General features: G+C 35.6%; 1 protein-coding gene across 1 annotated transcript in view; it reads left to right on the top strand.

Moving 5' to 3' along the window:
• The window catches only part of PTPRQ (protein tyrosine phosphatase receptor type Q), a 136,876-nt gene that overhangs the window by 10,812 nt on the left and 111,841 nt on the right, over positions 1-14,223 (top strand). Inside the window, exons 10-18 of the mRNA XM_068936374.1 lie at positions 1,877-2,161; positions 2,825-3,094; positions 4,310-4,570; positions 6,095-6,225; positions 6,413-6,542; positions 9,130-9,280; positions 9,813-9,919; positions 10,404-10,501; positions 13,050-13,209. Coding sequence (XP_068792475.1) covers positions 1,877-2,161; positions 2,825-3,094; positions 4,310-4,570; positions 6,095-6,225; positions 6,413-6,542; positions 9,130-9,280; positions 9,813-9,919; positions 10,404-10,501; positions 13,050-13,209 — 1,593 coding nt within the window. The remainder of the gene's footprint in view (positions 1-1,876; positions 2,162-2,824; positions 3,095-4,309; positions 4,571-6,094; positions 6,226-6,412; positions 6,543-9,129; positions 9,281-9,812; positions 9,920-10,403; positions 10,502-13,049; positions 13,210-14,223) is intronic.

Genomic DNA, 14,223 nt, shown 5'->3' on the forward strand with positions numbered 1-14,223 from the left:
TGTCAAAATCTTCATCTTGCTTTTGTGCTAATATGCTTTATTGAGTTAGATGAGGAAAAAAACAAGGATTTTTCAGTGGCCACAAGCAGAAAGCAAGCCGCAAATTCAGTTTCTGAGAAGTGCAATTTAAAAGTTCATTCTTACCATGTTTTTACACATAGAACTCCTACTGATATCCAGAGGTAAAGCTAGATCCCAAGAGTAGCAGGAAGATACTTTTTCTGACCATGCTGATATAATGCAACAGCATACTTTCCAACCTGAAGTACAAGATTTAAAAAAAAACAAACCCAGTGTACTTGCAGTAAAGGTGAAGACAAGCTTTATGGTTTGAAATACATTACGTTTTGACCCACTGCACTGCACAGTATGGCATAAGAAATTTATGAACCAGTGATCTCTTGTTCTAGTAAAACCTAGCTGGATGAAGCCAGATGAAATCTTCCAGGAGGTAAAGGTGAAAAATACTTTTCAATCCAAAGGTAATCAAAAGGAAATGTCCTCAAGGAAAAAGTACTTCAAGGACACAAGTATAATGCTAAATGTGCTCAACTTACCAGGGACTGATAGCACAGAAGAGCTATGTAGTTGACAACTCAATTGAGTTTCAGCCCAATCTAGTAGTTTGGCACTTCGATTTCAGCAGTGTTAAGTAGTGATTATTAGTCATGACATTATGTATGTAATTATATAGCTATATATAATAGCTGTATATATTTTTAATACCTTATATGTATATTCATTGTGTGTGTGCATTAAAATTGTATAAATTTATCTATCAGTAGATCTATAACTAGTTAGCTATAAATGTATGTAAGAAATTTTTTTTTTAATTTTTTCAGAAAGAAAAAGAAGCTGTTAACTAAAGGATTAACAGGTTCTGGTCTGATGCCTGAAAATTAATTTCAGGGCTGATTCTTCAGGTTCCCATTTCTGTGGTACTGAAAATATTCTGATCTGTAGAAGTTAATGACTATATAGTGCCCTAAACTTTTTGCCAATTGTGGCAAGGCAGTCCAAATATGGGATGGATGTCCATTGCCTTAGGTCAGAGCAAAATACAGAGTTTTCTTGAGGGGAATTAAGCTGTTCCTTTTCTATAGCAAACGTATTTCGTATATCTCACCTCTTCATTATCTGGGCTGCCTTAAGAGAGCTTCAAAGACCTCTCATATCCCTTGCTTACCATCTCTCTGCCCCTAATTAGATGGTTTGTCTTCTGTTTGTAGGGTCTTGTAATATCTGTAATGGAGGAAGAATATTCCTGCTTTCTCCTGCCACAGACAGATATGCATTTTAGCTCACAAATCAACTTTACACCTGCCAAAATACTACCTACAAAACCATGATTGTCTAGGCAGGGAAAAATAGAACAATTTAGTGACTGTTCAGCTTGTGACAGAATTGCTGAAAGAGATTTAGGAGACATGTAATGAACTATTTTAAAATGATTGATAAAAAGAATGAATTTTGAACGCGTACACTTTCTGAAATTCAGTAGATTTTGCCGTTTACTTCATTGTGACCAGATTTTACTTAACCTGGGTAATTCATACCTGTGTTAATTCTGGCTTAGGTTATGTTTCTGATCTGACTAAAGCACAAGAAAAAGGATCAAAGTGAGGAGGCTGAGTTCCACGTAAAAAGAGCTGGATGAGTCAGAAAATCTAAATTAGAAAGTGGTAGTATTTGACTGCATATCTATTTTGGATAAACTGTCAAACCTGCTTTGTTTGACTTGCCTTAATATTGTTTAGTATTTATGTAAGTAAATATGTACAGTTTTGAGGCTGTATTTTAAAATAAAAAATCAGTAATTGGTAAGAGACATCTGAAGCCTATTATCTTATTTTGTATTCCTAATTTTATTCAACAGGGCCATTGCATTCCCAGAAGTTAGAGGCTACGTGTGTTTCATCTACAGAAATACATTTACAGTGGGAGCCTCCGCAGAATTCATCTAGTGGTACTTTTCATTATTACCTTATCAATATTTTGGATACCAAAACCAATGTCTGGGAGAAGTTACCTGTTGAAAAAAGCAAAACTTCAACAGTAATAGCAAATGTAAAACCTTACCATCAATATGAGATATATTTACAGAATGTAGCAGAGAAAGGAACTCTAAGCTGCCATGAGAAGCCTATACTAATCACAACAGGTGATGTATCCTATTTTTTTTTTCCCACTGGGCAGAATTTAAATTGAAATTACAAGGCACAAAAGCATTTTTTTTAAGGTCATGTAGAGGTTGTGGTTTATTGGTGTGCATTAGGGGAAAATCAGAAGAATTATTTTCTTAATTCTCTGTTTATGGAGTCTAACCTTGAACCTTCTGAAAGAGTGAATGTACCTATCCTCTTATTTATTTATTTATTGCAGCACGTTAGTATTTGCTAAAGGAATGACATCCTATTTGATAAATACTTGTTTATGGATCATATATTTAATATTAGCAAAATAGAAACATTACCATGATGTCTTAGGTGATGTACATGAAGACAGGTAATGTTTTTTCTAGTTGTTGATACCGTGACTCAAATTGTGTCATCTTGTTACTCTCTGTATATCCAATGGAATGAAATCTGCTTGCAAGATAAGGCCCTGTTGGTTATGATTAAAAGTGGCAGAATTTGATCGTAACAGCCAACGGACTGGTCGTCTACAATCAATTTTAAGAAATAATTTAAATGAATCAGTATTTTTAAAATCATAAAATATTTAGAAGAAAGAATAAACCAAAATACATTGTTAGGAAAGGGTTCTGAATCGATAGTATGTTTGATCTGTGGTTATATATTGGAAATCCTTCTCTTTAATTAAGCTGTCAGTCCACCTACAACTGTTTTTATTCATCCTGAGGATGTGCAAGAAGACAGTGTAATTCTTCACTGGAAGCTGTCAGAAGAGGGTCAGGAATCCTACATTCAAGTGAAACCTAATTCAAACATAGGTGAAACTATGAAGTTTTTAGTAAACAACACAGAAGACTTTAAGATTGATCTGCTAATTCCTGGCATGACTTATGAAATCGCGGTGGCAAGTGTGAACAGTGGAAACATGAGTGAACCGAAGACCATTCAGTGTACCTTAAGTAAGATATCTTTTTATAATGGAGCCTACAGACTATAATACATACAACATAACTGTTATTGTTATCATAATTATCATCTAACAGATTTGGTAGATCAAGTACTTGCTTAATAGTTAAGGATCTAAACTGGAGCATAAAATATAATTGTCCAGACCTAACTGTTAACTGCAAAGTAACTTCAAAGAGATGCAGCATTGGGAAGAAAAGTAGCAGTACTGCAAGCTGTTTTTTAAGTGTGATGAGGGCCAAATCAGGGGATCCTGTTCCCTCTAACAGAAGAGATCTGGTGAATCACTGATTTGAAACAAAATAGCAAAATATTGGAATGACTGACACCGATGGTTTGTTTTCTGGAAGAAATGGGCTAGGAATTCTGTGAACTATGAGAGAGAAATTACCCTCATGTTGGTGAGAGGTGCTGGGAAAAGATTTTAAGAGTGGTAGTAGTAGCTGAAAGGTAAAAGCTGCACATTGTTTATTGAAGGATCTTTCCTGCTAGTCTTAGTTTACCAACATGTTGAAATGCTTTTGGCACAGTGTACCTTTTTTTTGCACATGTAAAAGGAATGTGCAAGATTCATTAATGATATGTATGTGATATGTAAGGGCTGCAGCTGCCAGGTTATAGCTAGAAAAAATGACAATGCTGCATTGCTGCATTTTATACAAATTATTACAATATCTTCGGGGGTAGCAGGCTAAGTCTTTTTGAGAATTTTTTATGTAGGATTAGGTTTTATATAGGATTATTCAAGGCAGAGATGACAGAAAACTACAGATGGGATTTTTCACAGCTGTCACAGCCAGCTGTAAGGGAAGAAAACTAAGCATGTTGATATTTCATCCATCAAACGTGTCTCATTCTCCGTGCTCATCTCCCTGTCCACATGTACGTTTCTGTGTAGCTTTTCAGCTACCCTGGATTACCTTTTTAGTGCAGTTGTGGTTGAAAATGTAATTACTTGATACCCTTGGAAGCCTGACTTGCTCTGATTCCTAAATCATTGTCAAGTGCTTCAAGATTCTGTTAGAAAATACCTAAAAGATCAGGTTGTTTATTGTTTCTGAGCAATGCCTTTTTTTTTTATTATTGTAGCCATTCGTTTGCACTATGCAAGTGTACTTCTCAGAGCAGTTGCTTCAGATTTCCTGAGTTTCTTTCACTGACTTTATTTTCGACTGTTTTAACATATGGCCTGTTTTTTTTTCTTCTAGAGCCCAAGCCTGTTCAAATTGTGGTTCCATATGAGCGTTATAGTCATGCTGTGGTGTTATTTGTTCGTATGCCAGATATTGGAGTATTTGATGGCATATATGTTATGAGTAAAGGAGGACCTAATACGACATTCATTCTAAAAAGTGATGGTAAAATAACAATTGAAAACCTGACACCAGGTACAGAATATGATTTCTACATCTCTACAAAAAGCGGAAACATGTTGAGCTCCTTCTATCATGTATCTAGTGTAAAAACATGTGAGTAATTTTAAGATTACATGTCATGTTATTAAATTCTCATTCATAGTCATGTTCATTTTTATTTCAGTGCAGTAGAAAAAAATAGGTTATTTATAAATCACCTTCATATAGCTGTGTAGGCAATTAATTATTATATTAATACTATATGTTTATAAACAAAGCTATAAATATCCATTAACTTTACTAAACTTTCTGAACTCTATTTTTTACATCAGGTCTGTAGGAATGTTTAGCAAGTATTTCGGGAATTCAGGCTGTATTGAATTGTTGTCCTTGTGGGGAAGGAGATACCTTTTGACTATGTCTTTTAGCCAAGATGATCAGTATTGATAGAGTTGTGTGTCTTGAAATTAGTGAGTCTGTTCTGCCCAGTGCATCGTAAAGCAAGTAATTGAAACTGAGGTTCCTAAGTTTCAAGATAATACATTCAATAACAAAGACATTAGACTGAGGGCTTATGGGAGTGCGACTCCTTCTAGCAAGTTCTTTCAAAAAGGGCCTTTAATAAAGACTTAAAAAAAACTAGTATAAAAATACCTGTTGAAATTTGATGCTTTGACTTTTCTTTTTTTTGTGATAATTTATACTTCCAGAAGGTTTTCTTCTCCTGTTTTATCTTTTTCCTTTGACATTTTCTTCTACCCTGTCTCTCACAGGCATGCATATCAGCTTCTTCAGTGTTAGTATCGTAAAAGGAAAAAAAAGGGATGGGATAAATGGGGTGGGGATAAAAAGAACCAAGCAAGAAAGAGGAAGCGAATGAGAACAAGAGAGAGAAATTCTTCCTCAAACAGTGAAAACTTTGAGAGCTGATTTTTTTGTAAAATGCAGGTTTAATGAAATTTTTTTTCAGCTGATCTTATGAAAACAACCTTTACAATTTCTAAATTTAGCATAAAACTGGCTTAGTTTTGGTTTTGGTCTATCCCTGTTGGGGCCTCCAATACTTGGAAGAAAAGAAGATCTCACCACTCACGTGTATACAGTTTTTCTCAGAAAATGTGTAAATTTTGGTACATTTCGACCGGAAGCAGCTGTGATAGGGATGAAAGAGATGCAGAAAAGAGTGGAAGCTCCTCTGTAACGTGATCTGAATTGTATCATAGCAGGCTATACTAATTGGGGATAAAGTGTATTTGCCTTGCCTGGCTTATGCGGTGTTGCTGATCTGTTTGACAAAATTTAGGTCAACTCTGAGCACTGTGGTGATGACATTGGAGGGATTAACTTCATTCTGGAGGATTTTCTTGCCCAGGAGTGTCAGCTCTGTCCTTAGGCAGAAAGGTTCATCCACTGTGATTTTAGGATAAGCCAAGCAATCAATTTTCTTTAAATAGTGAGAATATTATTTCTTTGCTCCTTTTCCATTTTTCTGTTTTGAAATGTCTGTGTGTTTGCATGCCTGAGATCAGATTCTGTTCTCCATTTGTTTCCATCTGTTACTGACTGACTTCACTTTTATGTCTCCTGTGGACATAATGTGTTGGATTGAACAGTAAGCTGTTTTATGTGCTTCTGTAGGTCTGGCAGCTCCACTCAACGTACGGGAAGGTAATGTAACAGACACTTCAATACAGATTTCTTGGGATCGTGCTGATGGAGATTTTCAGCAGTATGAAGTCACATGTACAAATTGTGCAGATGCTTTTAAGGTATGGTTTTCTTAAATACCACTTGTGTATAGACAATGCAATTATTTTTGAAAATCTTATATTCAGTAATCTTAGTTCAAACTAAAAGCTGTATGACCCATTAAAATAGATGAAGGTACTATTAACATTTTGTTAGTATAAGCAAAATTTGCAAGCAGTTCTGTGAAAGCTGTGTTTGGTTTTCTAGGTCCAGAAGGTCAAGCAAGAAACAGTAGTGTTTTGCAGTCTTATTCCTGGCAAGCTGTACCATTTTACAATTCGAACAGAAAAGGAAGGTTTCAGAGACAGTATTTTTGTGATAAAGGAAATAGAGACAGGTGAGACCTTTATGCTGCTACTTAGCATTTGTTCTGTTCCACCTGTATCGCTTGCTTTCTCCCATTGTTTCTGGATTTTTTTTTTTTGTCTCAACTAGAGAAAAGAATTCAATCATTTATATCATTTTTATCATTTTCTGCTTATTCTCCTTAATTGTTATTTTCCTGATTCTTTAACTGTTTGTGCCATTTAAAATTGTTTAAATTTAATTATGGTTATAGTGTGCAATGAACTATTAACATAAACTTAGTAATCATACAAGCAGGTGTACGCTTCAATACCTGATTCTGCAGAGTCTCTGGCTACCAACGGTAAAGACAAATTCTTTTTGTCTTAGTCTTTTTCTCTTTATTGTTTGATTTCTCACTCAGGGCTGAGTTGGAACACATGCAAAACAAAATTGATTTCCTGATATTCTCTTAAGAATAATAGCTCTTATTGGCTTCCTGTTGCACCAGGACTAAATTTGGGTTTTTTTTTTTTTATATTTAGTTTTCCTTTGGGTTAGGCTCTTTGATTCTCCGCAGCATGATTCTGTTACATTCTCAGTTTTTAATAAAATGGCCTACTGTTCTTCTCCTAGCTACTAGAGTCTTCCTTCAGTTATGCATTTAAAATCCATTCCTTCATAGTTACTTTTTTCCTTTTTAAATTAATGTCCCCTGAAGTCAGATCTGTCTCCTTATTTTTTTCACTCCAGGAAGTATGTTCATTCTGAGAGGTTATTTCATTTTTGGAATGATATTTCTGCTCTCTGTCCATGTCAGGCTTTTACTCATAACCCAATTATATTGCTTCTTATTGATGGTCTTGTGAGTAGGACTATTCAGATGTTACCAGGAAGAAGTAAGCTGCCTAGTAACCTTTGCATGCTATGTTAGGACGGTGGTTTCGGAGTCATGTCAGTTCACTGATGTCAGTAAGCATGATGTTCTCATTCCGCTCAGCTGCATTAAAAGAGAGAGTTCAGAGTCTCTGAGCTGCTCTCTGTCTCCGTTGCTGCAGAGTACCATAGGTACTGAGGTATCCTGCCTCACTGGAAAATGATACCATCATCTTGAATGTAGGGATTCATGGTGTGGAGAGAAAACAGTTTGGATTGTGAAACTTGGGTCAGACCAGCAGCATTGCTGCTGGCACCTAGGAAAGCAGCCAGTCTTTTTAATTGACTTAAATAAAAATTGACAGGGAATAGAAGGTAGAAGTAAGTAGTTTTCACAGTGGAGGGAGGTTGTTAGTGCAGTTCAGTGAAGGCTTTTTCTGGGACCTGTGCTGTTCAACATAGTAATAAATGATCTGGAAAAATTAATAAAATAGGAAGGTGGAAGAATTGACTGAAGTGAAGTTCATCAGGTCGTAAGGATGAGAACTAGCAAAGAGAAGTTGTGAAAGGAGCCTATGAGGGACAGTGGCTGGATGTTAAAATGGCAGATGCAATTCAGCATAGATAAAGGTAAAGCCACACACAAAGCAAAAAAACAACCCAAACTTCACAGTGCTGAGCTCACTGTTAAGTCTCCGGAGTGAGCTCTGCATCTCAGTATGATAGCTAGTCCCGTGAAAACATCAGCACATAGCTCAATAACAGACTAGAACAATTGAGATGTTAGGAATTAATAGGAAAGATCTATAGAACAGAACTGAAAACGTCTGTAATGCCTGTAGAAATCCAGGTACTCTTGCATCTTAAATACTGTGAGCAGGTCTGGTCTCTCGTGTAAGGAAGTAAAGTATAGCAGATCTGGAACAGGTTCATAGGAAGCAACTAGCATTATCGAAGATATGTAATGTTTTGCATTCGAGGATCCACTGAGCTCAAACATTAATACAGGAAATATGGCAGATATCTGTAAAATCATGTATGAGAGGTTGAGTCATGGAGAGGTAATTCATGGTAAGAGTAAGAAATGGTTATTCACTGACTTTTTCTTTGCAAGAACTAGGGGCTTGAAATGAAGCTAGCAGGGAGCAAGCAGAAAACAAGCAAAAAGAAATGGTTGTTTATTGTAGATAGGTTGCAGATCTCCTGCCACAGGATATTTTGTACGATGATTGCTGTCATAGATTCAAATGGAGGCTGAACACATTTCAAGAAAGAGAAATCTGCTGAGGATTGCTAATTTCACAGAAATCATGTTAGCCTCAGGAAATCCTTGGGCTACAAACTGCAGGAGCTGGGAGAGTATTAAAGTGAAGTATCACGACATGCAAGCTCTGGTCTTGTTTTTCCACGTATGTCTGCTCTTGGTCATTTTGGCCACAAGATAGTAGGCTAGTGTAGCCAGTATGATTGCTCCTATGTTACCATTTCTTTTCTTGAGGACCTGTCAGTTTTTGAGGAACTCCGTGTCAGTGTTGTCAGAACTGCACTAAATAGCATTACGGAGCAGCGAGTAGTCTGAATTGGAATCTAGTGGATAATTAAAGTCCTTATATGCATTACTTGAGTGGTATTTTTATGTGTGTCCTCGACATAAACAAGTATTATATTTACATAATTTTTCTGGAGTTTTCCTCACATTCTGACAAAATGAGTTCTGTCATAGAGTAATGTATTTAAATACTGCTTTTTTTATTGTCATTCAGTACCAAGCCCAGTTAAATATCTGAACTATAGCAGAGACTCTGAATCAATAACTGTTACCTGGCCACCAGCACAAAATATATTTGATGGATATGTTATTTCAACAAGCAGTAAGGTCTTCAGCAAAGAGAAAGTGTTACCTTTGGACGTAAGGTAGGAAGATTACATTTTAATACTCAGCCACTTAAGAAATAAACAAAACACTAAAATGAACTGAAAATAGATGTTTTACTATGTATTCAAAAAGAGTAGTCTGCAGTGTTATTTCTATGGAATATGTGTTTGACATTTCAGTTGATATATATTACTGTGTCCATTTACATGAAAAAAAATACCTTTGAAGAACTGCATTTTTATTAAAAATCTCATATAATGTGTGTGCTCAGCGAAAAGTGAACAAAATACTTAATTGAAGCAAACACCAGTAGAACCTGTGTGTAGATCTGGAAATTTAATTTTGTCTTTTATGAATTTCTAAAACTTGAATTTGCCATGAACCCTAGTGTGATGCTTCCTAGTTAGGATTTCATCATACTAAAACCTTTTTTTTGACTGGCAGTGTATGCGTTTGAACATGTGCATCATAGCTATATAAGATCCATAATCATATATAGTATTAACTTTATGAAGATAAGTTTATATTTAAAACTCTAAGGAACACGATCTCTTTTCTTAATATTTGTAGAATGTACAGATTTGAGGATCTTCTTCCAGGCACTGATTTCCTAATCAGTATTGTGACAACCAACGGATTAAAGAGAAGTCGCCCCACTGTCGTCAAGACTAGCACCTGTAGGTTGATAGTTCATTAGTAACTATTAGTGATTTCAGATAATTAGGGTTCTTTACACTATAGTATATTTTCTAAGAAAAAACATACTCCATATTAAAAATGGCTGGATTAAATGTATGAATGTCTGTCTTTTCAAACTCAACATCCTTGAAAGTTATGAAGTAAATAAAAGCTTTCAAAACACAAATAAGTTTTCCTGTGGCTAACAGGATTATACCGGTAATTAGATCAGCAGTAGTATTAGGATGCAATAACTTTTGTGTAAAAAAAATTGCAAACATCGCTTTTAATTTTGATCCTATTGCTAATGCATAGAGTCAAACTGAATTTCATATTCAGCTTTGGTACAAAATTTAATCAGTATCTACATTTGAAATATAAAATAATGGTTTATAGCTATGTCTTTTGTAGATATTACTTTCTTTCAAATTAGTATAATTATTTTAATGTTAAATTATGTATCTGTTCCTATCTTTACCTCAGATCCTGATCCACCATCAGATTTGCAGGCATTTGGGCTTGAAGAAAATACAGTCTATTTGTCTTGGAAACTGCCAAGAGGAGGATTTGATATGTTTCAGGTGAGATAAGCAAAGAATGGAAGTAGATCAATGCAACTGCTTAAGTCTTTTTTTAATTTCTTGGTGAAATATGTCATCCTACACATAGCACAAAGGCAATGGTAATTATGTATTTTTATAATTCACATAAATATGGGAAAGGAATACTGTTTCTGGGGAAGATCAGCTATCTATATATTAGTTGCATATTACATAACCATTTTTTTAAGATTATGAAGTTATGCTTATGAAAGCTTTTAAAAACTGATTTTTTTATTGAATATGCACTACAAAAAAAACCTATGGGTTGAATGCAGTTGCAACATAATAACTGATTTTTCTCTTTTTTCAGCTTTCCAAATCTGTAGTGCAATTTCCTTAAACTGCATAATAAAAAAAATTTATACAGAAGGATCTAAACATTTTGTTTATAAAGTTCAAGAACAAAACTTTTTTTTTTTTTTTTAACTGTAACAATTCACAAGACAGAACTGCAAACATTTAATGATACCTCCCATACCCTGACAGCATCTGGCACTTAGTCGTTTAGGGATTTCTCAAGCCACAGGTTGAATCTGGACTATTATATATAAAAAGAAAAGTGGCTTTTTCTTGAAATTGCTTAATCCTTTATATTTTTTGCTCACAGATCAGTTAATTCCACAATTTCATTGTCCTGTGTGAAAATGTAAATGTAAATACCACTATGTTTTCTGCCAGTAGCAGCCTCTCTTGTATTTTGCATCACTGTATGGAACGTGGTCATACTCTTTGACAGCAAACTCTTGCTTAAACGTGACGTTTGAATCAATGAAGATTTCACGGTGTGCTCTTGTGCAGTTAACTTACTTGATTAGGGTATTCTTCAGTATGTAGCATTACCATGAGACAAAGTACCTTGCTCTAATCGTCTTTTATAGTTAGTAGTGTTTAATTCTGGTTTTTGCCCGTGATTTCTGTTATATCCTTATCTAAAACTTGTGAAGTCTGAATATGCTTAGTACCACAGCACAATTTTTTGGTGTAGCCTGGAGTATTTTTACACATTTTAAAATTAAGTTAAATGATTTCTTTCAGGTTTTGAACCAATTCAGATATGCTTTTGTATGGGCTCAGGTTATTTTTACCATCCTGTGGAAAGTAATTGTCATCAGTAATATCTTTATGTCACAGTATTATTGTTTGGCATCTCATAGAGCAAGCAGCCACATTAGACGGCGCTTTATCAGAATAAATGAGCTTACATATAAATCTTTAATGAGAAAGGCTTCAGTAGACTGGTTGCTTAGTAAGGTGTACCTGCATAAAAGAGATCATTTTACTAATCATTTAAAATTAATTATCCTAGCTCACCAGCTTTTTATGCAATATATGGTAGTTTGTAGAATGAAGAGTGCACAAAATGTACTTTCCTAACTTGTTTGTAGTAGATGTAGATCTTTTATTTATAGCTTTGCTTCTAGCGTTTTGCAGTGCTGTAATTCTAATGTGTTGACACTCTCCTGGAGCTAATATGTATTGGCAGGCACTTTGCTGATAAACTATACAGATCCAGGGGAATTGGATCATCCCTCCCCAAACCAACAGTGGCTGAACCAAAGTGCTTTCAGGTCACTGCCATATGTAAAACATCCCTCTTTTCTTGAAGGAAATAAGTGGTGGCAAGACGGGACACACGGGTGTACCCAGCTGCTGACCAGCTTCCACACCTCAGAAATCCATGCATGAATGCCAAAGGTGTCTAATTAGAGCCCCCCTCTGTAGCGCAGATATCGTGTGAATTGTACTTTACGCTACTGCAGATAGGAAACAGTCTGTAGTAACAGTTTTCCATATCCACAGAAAAGACTTGTCACAGAAATTTGTTTGCTCACCTTAGAGCTGACTGGGAGGTCAAATGGAATTCTCACAGCCTCTGGGAGTTAAGTGCCCAAATTTCAATTACTTGGTATCTCCTGCAGTTTTATTGTCTCCAGTGGTTCAAAAACAAACGAGTTTATTAGAGTGTACTAATGAGCCACGTTGAGTAGCTGATTCCTTATGACTCTCTTAGAATCTTAGCTCTAAACAATGGATGTTTTATTTTTCTTTTGCCAGAAAGGTATTTAGATTTCTGAAGTATGTGTCTCCATTTCAAAATAAAAAGTATTCATCTTCTCCTGTTGATTAATCTGTGGGTTGCTCTTTTACCCCTTGACTGTTCTCATTCTTTCTGTCTTGTGCTGAACTGTACAGGTCAACAGTACGACTCTGTGACTGAGCAGTCAAAGTACACTTTGTTATCCTCCCTCTCAAGAGCAAAACATGTCACCTATAAGCTATGACTTAACTTCACTTTCTCCATCTATTTTTAAAGATTAAAGTCACTTCTTGTGCCTCTGGGCTATTAAGGACTCTTAGAGTAAGTAGTGGATCAGACTTGTGGAACAAAACCTTTGCTGTATTTCTAGGTTTTTGCCTTTAAAATGTGGGGGATTTTGTAAATATTTTTGTATAAACAGGTGTTTGGAATCTCTGAATATTAGCTTTATGAAGTGATTTGATATAAAAAGGTACTTTTCTTTCACAGCTTTCATATTTGATGAACAATGGAAAGCTACTTACCAGAACTGTTTATGACAGCAGAGCTGTGGTGAAAAATCTGACTCCTGGAACAGAATACTTGTTTCAGTTAAGGACAGTTAAAGGCTTGGATTCTACTATCGCTGTGGAGAAAAAAGTCGTCACAAGTAAGGAAATACCTTATCCTTTGTCTTCTTTTCTTTTTGAGTGACAATAAATGTGGACACAGAGGCATTTAAATCGTTTATGTAAGTGGTTCAAAAGGATCGCACAGTTCAAAATGAAGATTTAACTTTGGGGGCCAAGTTCCGCTTCCTGTTATGACAGTTGTAAAAAGCATCGCCTCATATGTAGCTCACTGGTTTAAAATTCAGAAGTCTAGATACTGTTTCAGATGACCATTCGAAAAAAAGAGGTGGACTCACAAAGTTGTTCCAGCTCTAGAAGGAATAAGATATTGTAAGAATAGCATCCTATACTTTAAGCAAAATGCAAGATAATTCTTACAAGCATTTGTACATTTATTAAATGTATGGTGTTAGATTGGAGGATTGTTCCTGTACCACTGAAGCTTAGAAAAGTGAGAAGAGGAATTGCGCTTCAGATAGCTTGACAAGGTCCAGAAGATTAGCCCCATATCTTACACTTATTTCCCATCTGTGAGCAAACACATATTTTCTGCAGTAGTAGCACAAGCGCTCTTGGGATATTGCATGAAAAGAGGAGAGTTTATGGTAGAGCTTTGAAGAAATAAGTTTATATCAGATTCTGGACTGCCAATGCAGGTAAAGAGCAGCTACATGTAATCATAAAATAAATGAACTCCTACATGTATAGGAGTGCATGTCATAGTTCTCTTCCCTTCTTTGATGAATTTTCTATGGCTTATTTGGACTATAACTCCTTAACCTAGTGAATACTCAAGGAGGTTCTCCAGTTAGCTCAAGGAGTCTCCGCAGTTAGTTTTCTGAAGATGACTGAATCTCTGAAAAAACAGATCTAGGTCTGCAGATTCTTTTTAATGCAAAATACACCATACAAATCGTCTTCCTAGACCTAAAGGCAATTGTTGCCCTCCAGCAAATATTTTCAGTAGTATTGTGGATGAGTCCCGTATGTAGCAACAGTGGAAGGTTACTCTGTCATCATAATGGCAAGTCTTCAGGATTTTTTCATGCTGA

Source organism: Struthio camelus, chromosome 1, assembly GCF_040807025.1.
Source record: "Struthio camelus isolate bStrCam1 chromosome 1, bStrCam1.hap1, whole genome shotgun sequence".
NCBI lineage: Eukaryota > Metazoa > Chordata > Aves > Struthioniformes > Struthionidae > Struthio > Struthio camelus.